At 49.4% G+C, this 16,126-nt stretch overlaps 3 protein-coding genes across 3 annotated transcripts; 2 read left to right on the top strand and 1 right to left on the bottom strand.

Moving 5' to 3' along the window:
• Positions 1-3,204: 3,204 nt before the first annotated feature.
• PG986_005201 (uncharacterized protein) lies at positions 3,205-6,074 on the bottom strand (the record flags this gene model as incomplete). Its single annotated transcript, XM_066841423.1, has 8 exons — positions 3,205-3,594; positions 3,654-3,785; positions 3,840-4,151; positions 4,225-4,843; positions 4,907-5,018; positions 5,117-5,222; positions 5,879-5,923; positions 5,979-6,074. The coding sequence occupies 8 exons, from the start codon at positions 6,072-6,074 to the stop codon at positions 3,205-3,207; spliced, it is 1,812 nt and encodes a 603-aa protein (XP_066701285.1).
• Positions 6,075-11,483: 5,409 nt separating this feature from the next.
• On the top strand, positions 11,484-12,890 carry PG986_005200 (uncharacterized protein; the record flags this gene model as incomplete). Its single annotated transcript, XM_066841422.1, has 3 exons — positions 11,484-11,699; positions 11,782-12,230; positions 12,359-12,890. 3 exons carry the CDS (start codon positions 11,484-11,486, stop codon positions 12,888-12,890), a joined length of 1,197 nt encoding a protein of 398 aa, XP_066701284.1.
• A 1,834-nt stretch (positions 12,891-14,724) lies between these two features.
• PG986_005199 (uncharacterized protein) lies at positions 14,725-15,657 on the top strand (the record flags this gene model as incomplete). The annotated part of the gene is made up of 3 exons (XM_066841421.1): positions 14,725-15,153; positions 15,223-15,396; positions 15,457-15,657. 3 exons carry the CDS (start codon positions 14,725-14,727, stop codon positions 15,655-15,657), a joined length of 804 nt encoding a protein of 267 aa, XP_066701283.1.
• Positions 15,658-16,126: the final 469 nt, after the last annotated feature.

Here is a 16,126-nt window from a genome sequence, read left to right as displayed (position 1 = left end):
CACCGTTCTCGCCGGCTGCGTTTGGGGCAAGCACCTTGTGGGCAAGGAAGGCCTATATAAAGCGAGCGTCGGCTTATAGGACTATGATTTTACAGGAAAAGCCCTTTTCAGTGGTAGCAAACTTGGTCTTTCGGTCTTCAACCCTGCGCTATTAGTGATTTCAAGACATAATACGAAACAAATGGGATTCAGTATGTCCGCCGACTCGCGGTGGCTCACATAAGAGACCGTTTGAGGAAAGGGGTGGGTTACCTCGCCACTCCACTCCTACCGACCGGATGGCTCTATTGACCAAACGGGTCCTTGTTAGACTGTCAAGCTTTTCAAGCGTATAGATGAACGGAGAATTTCTAATTGTATGGGCCAAGCGCTACTGGCACAGGGGTCGAGCTAGTCGGCCAGCGCTTGTTAGCTTGGCGGGAACCAAGTATCCAGTGCACAAGAGTAACCACCGTCCATCTAATCGCTTCGCTGCTTTGCCGTCAGAAAACGGGCTCCCGCGCTTTTCGTTATAGGGACCCAGAACATCGCCTTCCCTTTTTGACGTGTGATAGACAGCCCTAGGCTCGCTGGTGCGTTCTTATGCAGGGTCTCCAGGGCCAGAGCGAAGAATAACAGGACCAGAAGGAAGCACGACCAGGCTTTACGAGAATATGGCCAAACAGCGCTAGAAAGGAGGCGATGCCGAACCAGTCGCATGGCGACGGTGGCCAAGAGCACTTGGAGATGGAGGCGGAGGTGATCGTAGGATGTTTGCTTATATTATGGGCTAGTAAAGACTGAACAGGCACTTCAGCATATTGTGGTCTGTGGTTATGTGTTAAGTGCAATCGGTAGAACCTGATAACTACTGTGATTTGGATCATCTGCCCCTGACTAAATCGTGCTGGTGTCTCCGCTGCTTGGTTCTGCCCATACACAGCGGGCCTAGAGGTCATTAGCTCTCTTTGATGGCCGTTTCAGTGTGGGCTCCCAGAGAATATTTGCCTGTAATCTGTAGAAAATATAGATTTTGTGGTCAAGGAAGATCTTGAACCGCGAAACGCCCCCCCTCAATCTCCTCTGTACTCATACCGAGGCAGCGGGTTAAGATGCAACCCCTATCGGCTGCCCCCCCCTCAAATGACCCCTCCAGATTTCAGATGATTCTAGAGCCCCTAAGCAATAATAATAGTATATAAAGGGGTTAAATCTCACTCGTTTGTTAATTAAAGTAGATTAATCTCTTCCTTTTTTTTCCTCTTTTCACTACCACTAATATAACTAAAGAAACTCGTATTGCTTAAGCGGTCTAGGCCGTGCTAGCCGGCGGAAGTATTAACCGTGCGGCTAAAGATTATAATATTAATAAGGGCACTCTTCGTAATCGATTTAAGGGTTAATATTTAAAAAAAGAGTAGGATGAGACTCGGTAATTGTTTACCCCTACGGAAGAGACTTTTTTAGTTAAATGGGCCCTTTTTTAGGCTAGCTTAAGCTACGCACCTACGCACCGACTCTTTTGTATGTATGCTTAACGCATCCTCCTTATAAAAGGGGTCGATTATTTTATCGGTAAATAATAGGTGCACCGTTTTTTAAAACGTTATTCGGCTTTTAAGACCGTGCGTGCTAAAGCGATAAATTTCCGGCGCTTTATATATATATTAAACGGGGCCGTGCGAGGGTTTTTTAATCGGTTTAATACTGTTATTATTATAAATATACCCCCTCGATTTAAATTTAACGCCGATGAAGTAGGAATTGCGATAATGATAGGGGAGGGTACTATAATAATCGGCCTTGCCGCTTATTAAAGTTTAATGCGGAACGATTCGGTTAATTATAAGTAGGTAACTATTTTAAAGTGTATTAATATTATTAGTAATATTTACCGCCTTTAATTATATTTAAAAACTAATCGGTCTAGTAATAGTAATTCTTTTAAAAAGAGGATAAAATTAACTGCGAGTATAAGGACTAAGCCTTTAAAGCGTTATTAAAAGGATAGACTTTTAATCTTATAGCCTTAAAATAGCTGAGAAAAATCTTTATCCCTTTAACTAAGCTTAATAACCCTGATTAATAGAGGCTCCTAATTCTAGATAAATATAAAAGTTATATCGATAATGACTTTATACTAGCGGCGTTAGAGGTTAAGGTATAACTTCTTTATTTACTATTATATAGTTCTTATGTGCTTTAGCCCCTGGATGTTAGTTATTTTAGGGTCTTAAAAAAAGGTTTTAAAAGGAGCTCGACCTGGCATGCGCCGTTACTAATAACAGCTACGTTAAAAAAGGGGACTTCTTTTAAGCTTAGGCTAAAGTACGTAAAGTGGCCTTTACTTTTAAGATTATCGCTGGTAAATAGGCAGTAACTGGTATTTACCCCCTTAATATCGATAAGCCGATAAACAATAGGCTTCGTCGCACTAATATAGTGCGAGCCATCGATAAGGCTATCGCCGCCGAGGATGCGCGCCAGCCAGCTGAACCGAAGGCTGGAAGGATCGAGACGCCTAAAAACAGCCGGTAGGTCAAAGATTTAAGGGCTGCGATGCTTGGTGCTAATATTACCACCGGTGATTCAACTAGGAGGTTGCTGTGGAAGAAGCTCGGCAAAAGTGTTAATGATTTGACGGCCCGGATCGGCCGGTTGGAACAGGAAAAAGCCGGTCTGGAGGCAGATCTAGAGAAAACAAGATTTTAGAAGAGGAGGAAGGTCGACGAGGACCCTAATAAGGGCTTTGTATATATGGTAAATATTAGGGAGGTTCAAGAGGACGTTAAAGAAGGAAGGCCAAGGAAGAGGCCGAAAAGGCCGAAAAGGCGCGCCGATGAGGTGGTGGAAAGTGATGTAAATCGAGCTGGTGGTAAGGGTGATTCTATTGTAGTGCGCACCAGCCGAAACAGGCCTTAAAATGCAGTGTGCGTTGTTCAATTGACCTATCTATTGCTGATGTTGTTGATTTTTATATTTATTTTAGGTATGTCATTTGAGGGGGGGCAGCCGATAGGGGTTGCATCTTAGCTCGAGTGCCCCCGATAGCAATGGCCATGGCAGCCCAGAAGCATATACTACTTATATCATGAAAGAGAAGCGATCATTGGAGCCGATAATTCTTGTACGAAGTTACCTCAAGCCCAGCCTATCTATATTCGCCTTCTTAGGATCTCCGAAGCTGCTATTCACATTTTTATGTACCCCTTTCGACGAAGCAAATTATGGGTCAAGCGGTGCGGTTCTAGGGACTTGGCGTTTGTGGTACATGGGCAGAAGCGGGAAGCGCCCATTGGCGAGTTGAGTACGAGCAGACCCCGGGGGCGACGACCTCCGGGGCGACGGCCCCTTGATGCTGGCCGTGCTGGGCGTGGGGGTCTGCGATTTCGCCGCCGCCGCCGCCATCATCGCTCCGGGGCTCTGTTCCCGCCCTTCGAGTCGGACCCGGTTTTGCTCCCGCTTCCAGCGCTTCCACACCTCCGAGATGATCAACGTGACGATGGTTAGCCCGATCGATGTGGCGAACCATGTCCCCAGCGCTAGCCGTGACCACTTCTGCGTCTCGCCTGGTTCGAGGTCCTGGAACTTGACAATGTCGGTGCTGAAGACGGCCTGGAGAACCCTGTTAGTAAGCTACCTTTGAAGGTTCAGTTCCTTGGAGTGTCACATACCGATACTACCGTCATGGGAAGGTAGAAGATAGCTATGGCCTGGAACAAGCCCATCACCACGGCCTCTTCGTGGCCTTGCTTGGTAAGATCTAGCATGACGTTGTTGGTCTGGTTCTGTAATACCTTCGATATCTGAGACCATGATTAGCAGTAGCGTGCTAGATGAATAGAGATTTCGGTACTGACAACGCTCTCGCGGCTCTTCGCTGTACCCACGAGGTTCCGCGCACGCTGCGCAACGCTCTCGAGCTCCAGCTGTCGCTCGTCCAGTTCGGCCAAGAAGTTGTCAATGCTGTCTTCACGCTCGTCTCTCCAGTCGGTCATCAGCGGTTCCTTCGCTGCCTCGGCCTTGAGTTCCTTGTTGTAGAAGGCGCCGAGCGAGCTGATAACTTGGAGGTTGTCCTCTAGGCGTAATATGCATGTGTCCGCGTCATCCATGAACTTGTAAAGCTTTTGAAGGTCCTCGTCATCTACCGGGGGCGGCTTGTCATGTATATACTTGTCGGTTTGTGAGGTTGTTAGCAATTGCAGGCGAAGGGGCGGAAAAGCGCAGTCGGTATTGCTTGCATACCAGGTTCAATATTCGTTCGCCCGCTTCTTCAATGAAGGATGCATATTCGCCAACTGCCCAGTCAGTTAGCTTCAAATGAAGACTTAATGATAGACCAAGACCGGTAGAGACATCGAACGGCTGATCCTTTTGCTTGCGAAACTCCTTCAGGGGCTTGTTGAGATGGGCTCGCCAAATCGTATTCTGCCCTTTCGGCTTCTCGCCGCCACCTTGAGGGACGGGGATCAGGGGCGAAGTGAGGATCCAGAGCGATTTCCCCGTCTCGAGGTCGAATTGGTGATGGACTGCGGTATGGGGCCGGATCCATTCGATCTCGTTGTCGGGATCTCCTGCCTGCACCTGCCCTCTCAAGAGGTTCCTCTCGATGGTCTTTAGGATATAGGACACATGAATATGGCGTCCGCTCCGGTCGAGCTTTCGCGAAATGAACTTTGGCCGTCGGATGCAGCTTTCCGACCTGAACCCGCCGAGTCCCAAGTCACTCTTGCCCGTCATTGAGCCGGAGAATGTGACGAAATTGAGAAAGCAGGACGACACTTGGTGGTAGGTCATGATGCGGGTGAACATGGACTTGGTCAAGTTGAGGCGACGGCTCTGTGCTTTGACCGTCTCGAGAAGACTGACAGGAATTCCTTGTCAGTGAGTGCGACCACAGGAGGTACGCGGAAGGCAGTCCACTCACATCACCCTACAAGCGGCGTCTGCACTGAGCCAGTCTTGCTCCGTACCATCTTCCCCAAGAGCCTCCATAAGCTCTTGTTCGTTCCTACAGGCGTGCTCGTTCCGGACCCTGACTATGAGAATATCAGCTGTACTGCTCCGCAAATGAAACGGCTTCTCATTGAAGTAGTTTCATTACTAATTCAATGGGACTTCAAAAATGACTATTTACGCTTGTCGGTCGTTTCGTAATCCCTGATCTTCACAAAAACATCCTTGTTACTACGGCCATCGTCGTCATGGGCCGTGCAGAAGATCTTCTCCTCGTGCTTGTCGAGCTGTTGTTTGTAATAGCCCGACCGATGCCCATACTTGTCGTGTACCAAGGTCCTGGGAAACTCGCCATGTCTTTGGTATCTTTCCAAAAAGTCTTGGGTGTGATCCATGCTCCCGTGTCTCACGAGTAGCGGTGCTCTTGGCGGGACCGGTTCGGTAACAAACCTCTGGAAACGGATCGTGACGGGGCTTCAGGAAACTGGCCGCATGCGATGAAAACTCTAGAATTCGGGGTCCTCGGTCTCTCCCAACGTGAGCGGGATCAAGTACCAGAGATGCCACCCCCTCATTATCTATGAACGGACCATTCTACTGTCTTTCCCCGACGAGGCTCTCGACTCGAGTGCTACCTCCCCGAAATCTGCATTCGCGAGCAGGAGGGGGCGTCAAGGATAATCTGCATGCTACCCGAGCCACCGATGTACTTGTACACGCTCGTATTCAACTCGGGATCTCACACCATTCTCGGGTCCAGCCCGCCCGTGAAATCTGTAACCGACGTCTACAAAAGCCCTTCAATCTTCATCCTCAGGTGTCGAGTCCCTCTCGTAGCGCCCCCGATCTTTCAATTTCTCAATCTTCTCCTTTTGAGTCTGAAATTGAGGGGTTTTCAGTTAGCGCAGTCAGTTGGGTTACATGTGTTCGTGTTCATGCTTACTGGAGTCAAGGCCAAAGGTACATAGAAGTAGAATACACCCGAATGCTGAATAGAATGTCAGTCGCATCGTCTTGCCGGTTCCAGGGTGGACCATGCTCACCAGTTTGTAGGAGAAGTTGGCCTGTTTGGGGAAGAATCGGTGGAGGAGCTCGTTGACATCCTTCCACTCGAGCTGATAGGCGTCGATTGACTCCATGTGGAAGTCTTTCTCTTTACCATCCAGGGTCCTTTTGAAGAAGGTTCCCGTGAATCTTCTCGTGAGCCTCTTCAGTAACCCTGGTGGTCCTGGTGCGTGGGCGACCGGTGCCATCAGAGAGCGAAGCTTTGAAAACGGCGACGCAGTCTTCTATTATATTTCTTTGGGTGATGACGCGAGAAATGCGCAGCTGGGGGATACGAGCGTTTAAAATGAGGGACACCGCCCCATTGCGGTCATACCACTGCCCTGAAGCATTGGCCCTGTGAAAGCCACGGCAACCATGAGGGCATTGGCTACATGTGCGTACCAGTACTTCAATTGTTTTGTATTGCCAGGCTAATTTGGAGGTCATGCAGCATCTCAGCCAATGGTCGGTTGCGTACATGCGCTGTTGGGTGACATTGCCAGCATGACCTGCACCCACGGGCGAGGACAGTAATCTCGCCATTTTCAGCGTGGCTGATGACAAAATGGAAATTCGCTTGCCCCCCCCCCTTTTGGCCTGCATTGGCGGCCAGTCCCGAGCCGCTGTCAGCTGTCTGTAACTCCCAGCCAACCATACTGGCCTGGTTGCTGCAGTGTCGCGTAGCATCGCCCATGTAACCTGGCCTTCTTCCGCGTGTCATTTGCCCTTGAGTTGTGAGTCAAGACGCGTTTTCATCTTTTAATAGTGCCATCGCATAGGGGATAGGCATCCAAGGTCTGGTTCGTTTATCCAAAAGATCTGCGGGCTGTGCGAGGAACACGAACCGTAAAGATAATGCAGCAAGTAAATAGCATCCAGCGGGCAAATATGCACCATGCCGAGAAGTCTGACTCACGCACCTACACTTGGCTCTCCTTGTAACACCACCCGATCCACGGACCGAGGCTTGTACACAACTAATTCAATCAGATACTGTCAAGTAGCACAGTTAACAGCGATACTACTTTAAAAGATGCCACATTCAATCCATCAAGAACGTTGGGATAAGGTTATCTGGAACACGTGGGGGTGGAAGGTCGGATCGCTTTAAGGGGCAAAGAGATGTAACTCTTGCGCCGCGGGCTAGCACTAGTTGGAAGTCTAAGTTCCATTCAAATGCTCCTAATCATATGCCTTGCTTGATCCCTGCCATCAGCCAGATGAAATGCCTATCATTTCCTCAATGCATCCAATATCATGTAGGCCATCCTCTACTTCACGTGCATCCAGTCGTCTTGGCCGGGTGGTGCAAAACCTTGGACTTGCCCTCTCTAGGAGAGCTCAGGGGCTGATGCGATGAAAGTTTTGATGTCTCACGTACATTGCTATCTAGTAGGTCATATTGGTCCCATTGAAACCCAAAGCTGTGCAGACAACTTCGATATTGTTCCCAAAGCACCATTTCAGGGGCTGCATTCGTATCATCTGTCTATCAGGCCCTTTGGACGGAAAATATCGGAACATCGTCTGGAGATGTGCAACTGAGGGCCCTACCATCATCAAGTGAAGATCAACGGTTGGTAGGCATCTCTTCCGTTGACGATCCCATCCTCCATTCCACATTGCTTCTGGTGGTTCATTAAATAACTGCCACATTCACAAGACTAAGCCATGCCACTGGATATACGATGGCAAACCTAAGGCGGAGCGATCTGGCTCTTGGACGGACAGATGGCAAGTCTGTCACCAAAACTTGTGTACCAATCAAGATAAAGCAAGTTAAGGGGCTGGTAATACTGGAGGACTGTGGAAGCGAGGGATTGTAGTAGTTTAACCCATTTTTTCCTGTCTTTTGTTGTTGGATGTGTTTGTCCGGTTCCCGGCAGGCCCCTTACTTGGTGGCTGCTTCTTATTCGTGCTGTTAAAGTTAAACCTGGAAGATAGTTTGGGCATTCTTGGGGGCCATGGTTTGTGAGAAAGGCAGTATGTCGGGTCCAAGTCTGTCAGGGCCAAGAGGTGCTTCAAGCCTCACTCTTGTCGTCCGGCCCCAAATGAACAGACGCAAGGAAAGCAACAAATCTCAGAGCTATTAGGCGCTTCAGTAAGTGGTCCAATGATTGATAAACCCAATTTAGTTGTAATGCAGGTTGGGGTCCAACTGTGTGACGAATACAAGTATTAGATCTACCCCTATTTGACTACGTAGTCTCCATTAGGGGTAATGCTTCACATCCAACGCGGTGTATCATCCAAGTAATTGGATGAAGATTAGTACGCCTCAATAGCTTTAAATTATGCCCAAGTGGCGATTGGGTATTGTAGAAGCAGGCTGTAGTAACAGAAATTGGGCATATATTTGCCCATCTCCTGCGCGGCCCAATGTCGTCGAAAGCTCACCAAGAGATGACACGTGGTTCAATTATTCATCATGTGTGGTCTGGATAGATTCTGTTCATCACGTATCGTAGGCTCATGGGAACCTGTCCCGAGAACGATGCTGAGCCGTGGCTGATAGCGTCATCATGACGATGTTTACACATGTGCCTTTCAGGGGCACGGTGACGTCCCAAATAACGAAGTCCTGATTGTTTTCATCACCAGCTGGTGTTGAACCGTGCCATGGACCTATGCGATCTGATACGTGGGTGCAACAACAATTCAAGAGATTCCACAGCTTCCAAGGCCAATCGATACTGATTTTCATTCCATTGCCGGTTGTTGTATCCAGTAGCTGTAACCTGCCCACGTGCTTCTCTCCCGTTTCACCTTCTATCCCACCACCAATGAGTGAACAGTCCCAACATAACCTGAGTCCCTGGAGTAAAGGACTGGTGGTGGCCACCCCGAGTCTGTAAGGTATGTCTACACATATCCCAGACTCTTCATGCTGCTGTTGCGACCTTGCCATCAAAGCGCCCGGCAACTGCCCGGGAAGTTGTCATCTCCTAAACTCGCTCTTTAAGATGGTATGAATAAGTATTTTGATCAAATGAAGGCTAAAGGGCTTAGACATGTCACTATGCCCAAGGTGTTAACCCTTATTGCATCCATATGTCATGTGCTGAAACTTACTATCGGGATCGTGGGTAAAGTGACCTCAAGTCTGTCTTTCCTGAGCTATGTTGCATTAGTCAAATTTCCCAGGGAGGCTGCAAAATGATAGAATTACATACCTGCACAGAGTATTGCCCAGGGAAGCGCATGTTGAGTTCCTGCAGCAAGACTTTACTAGAGAGCTGGCTTGTAGATACGGAGGTCTTGACTCCCTTGACCCCCGCTTCCTCGGTTTCAGTGAGCTTCATGTAGATGGTGTCGATATTAAGATAACAATGCATTGATACAACTTTGCAAGCACCAGCTATACAGGAGACCAATGAAAAAGTATTGTTCTGTTCGTTATAAACCAGGTCGGAGTAGAAGAGCTCGCGGTGCCCTAGAAATATCTGTAAAAACAACGCTATGGAGGTATTTAACATCAAAATCTTGTTCTCGTGTCCGAGATTTGTTTCGGGTGCAGCGGTGCGTGTGGGCCGAATTTACCACGCGACAGGGCTCAGGGGACCTATCAGCTGACGGAAGAAACCCCGAGACAACACCATTGCCTTCAGCAAACAGCCACGTAACTATGAATATTGAATTGATACGATACATTAGACACTTCATAAATGTATCTCTGCACGGTTGGGCTTCCACTCTATTGAGATGAGTGCGATATTCAGGGAAGTCTTATATGTCGTGGTCTCGTTTGTTCCCTACCAGTTTGTTCGCCTAGACGTGACTGAGCCTGAGGCTCCGACTCAAGACTTCACAGAAGGGTGCAGTTGGGAGAGGGGGGGTGGCGGCTTTACATATTGATCAAGGAAACGATGAAGACACTGGCAAAAGAGCCTTTGCTGCAGGAAGCCTCGTATTGGCAAGGTTGCATGCAGGTGGCGTCTCGCGTTTGAGCCCCTGATTGGATTCCTAAGTCGAATCGCGATCGCAAAATGCTGCCCGGTCGGGGCCAGCAGTCAGACCAGGCGTTGCGCCCAAATTACGAGGTTTTCATTCCAACTCGTTGCCTTCTAAATTTTCTTCGAATCAGGCTATTTCAACTGCATCCGCAGCACTCCAAGTCAACCATCTAACACCAACACCACCTCCAATGAACTACCACCATCAGAAGGCTTAGACGACTAAACAGAGGAGACAATTGGCGACTTTCTAGGTTCACCTAGCCAGCCTGAATGAACGCCTCATTATGAGTCGCGAACGTATTTGCTATCATGAAATGTCGGATGGAAATTCCCTAGGTTCGCGATACCTCGAGCCTCTGCGCGACCATGTACGGTTTGAAGACTTCATGGGCATTTCTACTGAGATTCAATGCTGGTAGCTCATGGCTATCTGTCTCCGGGTGCACCGGAAACAGCCTACATCTTATCTGACTGGCGTAAAGGTGTAGGGTGAGACGTGGTGATTGGAAGGATTGAGTACCGAGAGGCAGCCAGGCAACCAGGCGTAGCCTGACAAATCCCGGCAGGCATCCAAAGCTTTACTCCGTCTTAATATGCCTTTCCTGCTATTGAATGGAACCGTAAAAACCACAGGAGATGCGGCTCAAAAATGTGAAGTAGGCTTGAATGGCGTGCAGGATAAAAGCCGCCCACTACTGCGCCTGGGAGCCGAGGAAGGATTGGATAGTTAAAGCTGACTCTTATGTCGCAAATGTGATTTGTGTTCATGAGTACTTATGTTGTAATTGCTCGCCTCGCAACGCCCGCTTCATTCGAGCTCGTCTCCATCGCCATTCTCTTCCCTATCAGAAACCGCTGCTGCACATGGCGCCACTGCAACCGTCAAGCGACCAGCCTGATCGTAGCAATATCGATCGGGTCAACCAAACTTGGAGTAAGCTAGGGTTATACGACCCAAGGGTCCAACACTGCTTCGACCGAGGTAATGGCTTCTTTGAGCAGGACGTACCATCGCCCAGCCAACCCCAATCCAATGCTACAAACTCTGCCAATCAAAGCTGGAAGGACCTTATCGACATTCTGGCAGCGGAACTATGGAACTCAACTGAAAAACCTCGATGGGGTGGTGCTACGGCCACCTTCTTACCACGACAAAGGTTTCGGCATATCATTACCCCTGAGCGCGTACGAGTCATTGTCACTGGACTTGGGACCTTCAGCTCCCGTGAGACCGAGTCGTTCGTACATGCGGCGTTCTATGGCGGATCCCATAAGGGCGCATACAGGAAGCCAAGCATTAAGCTTCTGGCGGGTCTTATTTGCTGCGGCGCGATCAACCACTATCTGGATCTGGTCTATCAGGGCGTGAGTGACGTTTGCCTGCCTCCTGTTCTCGACCAAAATCACGTCAGAAACCCTTTGAAGTGTCACAGCCATGAATGCACCACCGTGCATACGTTCCTGGGGGATATAAGCCCTAGAGACCGTAGAGACTTCTACCTATGGGCATACTCACTCAACGCACCATACTTCAAAAAACCCGACATGGGTTCGCCTAACGAGGACCTGCACCATCACTATATCTTCAACAATGACGATGTCCTCCCGATTATCTCGAGCCAGGTACATGAGCATGGAACGTCTGCAAGTCGAAGTCGCTCGACTCCAGGGCCTTCTGGAGCATCAGGGGCCAGAGAGGGTGGTTTCAGTAGGGTTGAGCGCGTGGAATTTCACCCTGACCACTACGATTTTGGGCCACAGGTAAGCCTGACCCCCGTAATTCACAACCAACTTGCGATGGAGTCGCTTGTGGTCGTACTCGTAAAACTGACAAATAATACAGAAAGGCGAGAAGTACAAGGTCTTTGCTCTGAAGAAGCTCAATGCACCAGACCAGGCCAATTTCAGCAACGAGGTTGCCTCACTCCTCACATTCATCAGGAACGACAACGAACACCTGGTCAAGCTTCTGGCCAGTTTCGAGATCCACAGCAACGGTCAAGTTCAATACTATCTACTCTTTCCGTGGGCAGACGGGACTCTTTGGGACTTTTGGAAAGAACACGACGAAGTGGAGTGCCGGTTCAACCTTTCCAAATGGATGTCGGACCAGTGTTATCTTCTGGCCAATGCACTCCAGATCTTCCACAACGAGCGCAGAAACCAGCTTCGGATTCCCGACGGCGAGATCGAGGAGGATCAGGAGGAGCTTTTCGGTCGACACGGAGATATCAAGGCGGAGAACATTCTGTGGTTCAAGAAGCAATCTGAAGAGCTAGATCAACTAGTATTGTACGCCCCCGATTCTTACTACTGCAGCCCCAGATTTCGGAGTGTCTGGGTACTGGGGCTATGATGCTCGAGGACGCCTTGATGACTGACTTGTGGCATGGCCATACTAACTGGGGTCTCTATCGCAGAAACGACTTTGGACTCGCCCGTCTCCATTCCAAGATATCACGGTCGATGCAAGCCGCATTTGGCATGCCACGCACAGAGACATACCGGGCACCCGAGTTTGACATCCCTAACGGCACGGTTACTCGCACTTCCGACATATTCTCGCTAGGCTGTGCCTTCTTGGAGTTTGTGACCTGGTTTCTCGAGGGCTTCGATGCGGCAGATGTCGAATTCGTGGATGCGAGATCGGAACCCGACCCGCACGATCCCAACTTCAAGTTAGATACATTCTTTAAGATCGTGGAAGAATCTGGCACCAAGGTCCCCGTTATCAAGAAACAGGTTAAAGATTGGATTCAGCGCCTGCGGGACCACCAGAATTGTACCCATTACATCAACGACTTCCTGGACCTCATTGAGCAGAACATGCTGGATCCAAATCCAAAGCAACGGTATGAATCAAGCAGAGTCGTTAATAAATTAAAGGTGCTCCGACAGGCTTGCCACAGCGATACAACTTACTGGGAGGTTCCCATTCACGTTCACTCATGAGCACAGTGTTGTTACAGAAAGGCGTTCGGGGTTTCTAACAGCGGAGTTTTGTTGATTTCTTATGGGCTGGGGATCATGTATTCGTATACTCATTCTCTCCGTTCAGGGTTACAGGTGTTGTTTCTCGTATACCCTAATGCAAATGCAAATGCAAATGCTGTTCTGAATCATGAATCGTGAATCGTTAAATATCCGAATGTTCTCTCCAATACCCCGCTCTGTGATCGTCACTCGTCATAATGCTGAAAGATATCGTGATCCAGCGATTGCAACTGATCCTAGCCAGTTTGTCAGCGGAGAATGGCAGTTGAAGTGCAAGCTGAAAGCGCACCGTAGTCATCTCCTTTGGCAAACAAATTATCCATCGTTCCTTTCGTAGCTGGAGGTTTCCGATGTTGTCAACGGTGGTGTCGAAAATCTGCCTTGCGGAGGTTGGGTACACACACCTTAACCTCCCACTTCCCTTCTCCAAACATGTCATCGAGGGACGCTTTCAGTTTGACCTGACTTCGGTACTTCTTTCGCAGGACGTGTTCATACACTTTAGGAGCGACAGAAGGCTGGGTGCTGGACCGGGGAGGAGAGCTCGTTGCACTGTCGGGCTGTTGTTCCGTCATTGCGCAGCTGGGGCATAATCGAAGTGGAAAATGTGCCTTGAGGCTTGGGGCGAAAGTGGACGGAAAGGATGGGTTGCGACCTAGCCGGCCATGCCGGGCGCTTTGGGGGGCCACATGCAGACCTAACTGTATTAAACCCCCGCGCCCGGTCGTGCGGTGTGGCAGCTACTCACTGAGCCACTACAGGCTGGAACTGCATAGGCGGCAGGGTTGATGAGTGAGCCTGCAGAGCAGGTAGTGGCTAACCGGCATAAGGGGCCAATCAGGGGTCGATGAAATCCCAGCGTCCAGTGGCTATGCTCCGAATTGCCCGTCGTATTACTTTATGAGCGCGATCGAACGGCATCCTTCCAGTAATCAAACCCTTCTACATCAACATTCGCGCCGACGAAAATGGACTGGGAACGTACTGATAGCCACTGGACGAACCATGATTTCTCCCGATTCACCTACGATACAGGTGAGCTCGAAGTCCCAGCAACCGCCACAATAGTGTCAAGCTTGGAAAGTAATGGGGTCAGTATTCGCTACCCAAATCAAGCCCGAACCTAATCTAACTGCTTTCATAGCATAAAGTCGACGTTGAAACTCTCAATTCTCCGGGAGCTTGGAAGATATGGTTTAATAGGGCAAGAAAGCTATTACTGCATAACTTACCGGCATTCACTGACCAAACGACCAGACCGACCTTAGCAAGCAGTCGGGATTCTGCGTCATGTACGAACGCTCTGTTCATGTTAAGCCACAAGTTGCACCTTGCTAATGTGCGACGTTTAGCATATACAATAAAGTCCAGGGGCCTTTTGGTGGAGATGGGTTCGAGTCACTGATGTCGTTGCCAGTCACTCGCAACACCTTCACAGAGACAGTCCAGAGATTCCAGCTTCAGCCATGTATTACCCGTACCATAATGAGGGAGAAGGTATACTTCTCAACTCAATCAGTCAGCGACAATAAGGCCAAACTCACTAGCATTGGTAGGCTTCATCTCGACCCCTATTCCAAAGTGTCAGGAACACGTTTAACCATAAGATTGAAAAACAGGCGTGACATCACGTACTGCATCGTCCACGAATGGGAATATGGCTCTATCAAGTACATTCCATCTGGAACAGGGGTTGTCTCTTTCCATTGTATTTGGATGCAAGGAGGAATCGAAACAGCGGCTGATAACCAAACTGAAACGGGTCGGTCGTGCGAACTACCACCCAATGATCATGGCCGGGATCTTCTTCGAACTGGAGAGAGCAAGGCTAGAGGAGTGTGTGGATCAGCTCACCGACGATTTCGCTCTCAATTCCTCCGAGATCCGTCCCCTGGATCTCAACATGGGCAGCACGGAAATGATCAGCTATCTGCAGAAGTGCTATAGGAGCCGGGAGCTAGGAAGCGAGATCAACGCTCTAAAACGGCAACTTAGAAAGGCGATCGACGAGACAGCCGCGTTTGACGAAACCATTGGAGTAAACACCGACAAGGACAATGTCTCGCAAGTCTGTGAGATGCCTGAGCGACAAGAGCAGGGGCGACTTAAGCGTGCTGGTCATCAGATCAAAGGTCGACTCGAAGAGATGTGCGACATCCTCGACGACAAGATCGATAGCTGCAACGTAACTATAGACAACATGTCCCTGACTATGCAGACGGTGAGCAACATACTACAGCAAAAGGGGCTTATCAGGTCTCCTTGACTGACCCTGCCGCTTCTGCCCTAGCTCTGGAATCACTTCGCCCAAGAAGACAACAAACTCAACACCAAGATCAACAGAGTCAATACGCACCTATCGACGACCAACAAAGAGATCTCCCAGTCGATGCAGGACGACAGCTCCCAGATGAAGTTCATCGCACTACTGACGATGGTGTTCCTGCCCATCTCCACCATGGCGGTAAGGCTGTCCTTGCCCGCGAGTGAGGATGGACAGGCCAGATACTGACACGGATGCCAGTCAATCTTCTCCACGGAACTCTTCTCGTGGGACGCAGGCCCTGGGGAAGCGGTCATATCGAAGTACCTGTGGGTTTTCATCGTTATATCCCTGGCCTTGACTACGGTCGTAGTGGGCGCCTGGGGCATCGCCACGCGATACGCGTTCTTGAGGAGGAAGAAGCTCGACGATGAGAACAAGGAGTATGAGAAAGTTGCGTGACCAATACTTGTGTGTTTGCGTTCGTGGTTGGAGTAGTCAGGCTGGGCAATCAAACTGGGACCATCTCATTAGTAGTTAGTAGATCTTGACAATACCACTATCTAGAGCGAACTGTGCATTAAAATTGTATTCCGGCCGCTCGCAGCGTCAATGATGGTTGCAGTGCCCGAATGTTAGCAGACCCCAATACCTTCGCCACGCAACGCCGGAACCACCATAACGTCAATCAACCAATTGCCCGCCAGGTCCTTCGCAACTTTTAATCGCATTGCAGCTTGTACTGTAAAGCCATGGCAAGTATATGCTAGTGGACGGCATGTTCCCCCGTAACCCGCTTGCTGACTTGTGGGCCATTCCTGACAACTCCGATGCATCTCGGGGCGTACAGGACACCGCCGGGTCTTCGTTCCACCCACAGAGAATCCTGGAATTTAACATGAAGACAATATCTTTCTGATTTCAAATACGC

This window comes from Apiospora aurea (assembly GCF_038362705.1).
Source record: "Apiospora aurea strain CBS 24483 chromosome Unknown utg000004l_segment0_segment0, whole genome shotgun sequence".
Classification (NCBI taxonomy): domain Eukaryota; kingdom Fungi; phylum Ascomycota; class Sordariomycetes; order Amphisphaeriales; family Apiosporaceae; genus Apiospora; species Apiospora aurea.
This window is presented reverse-complemented; position numbering and strand designations above follow the sequence as displayed.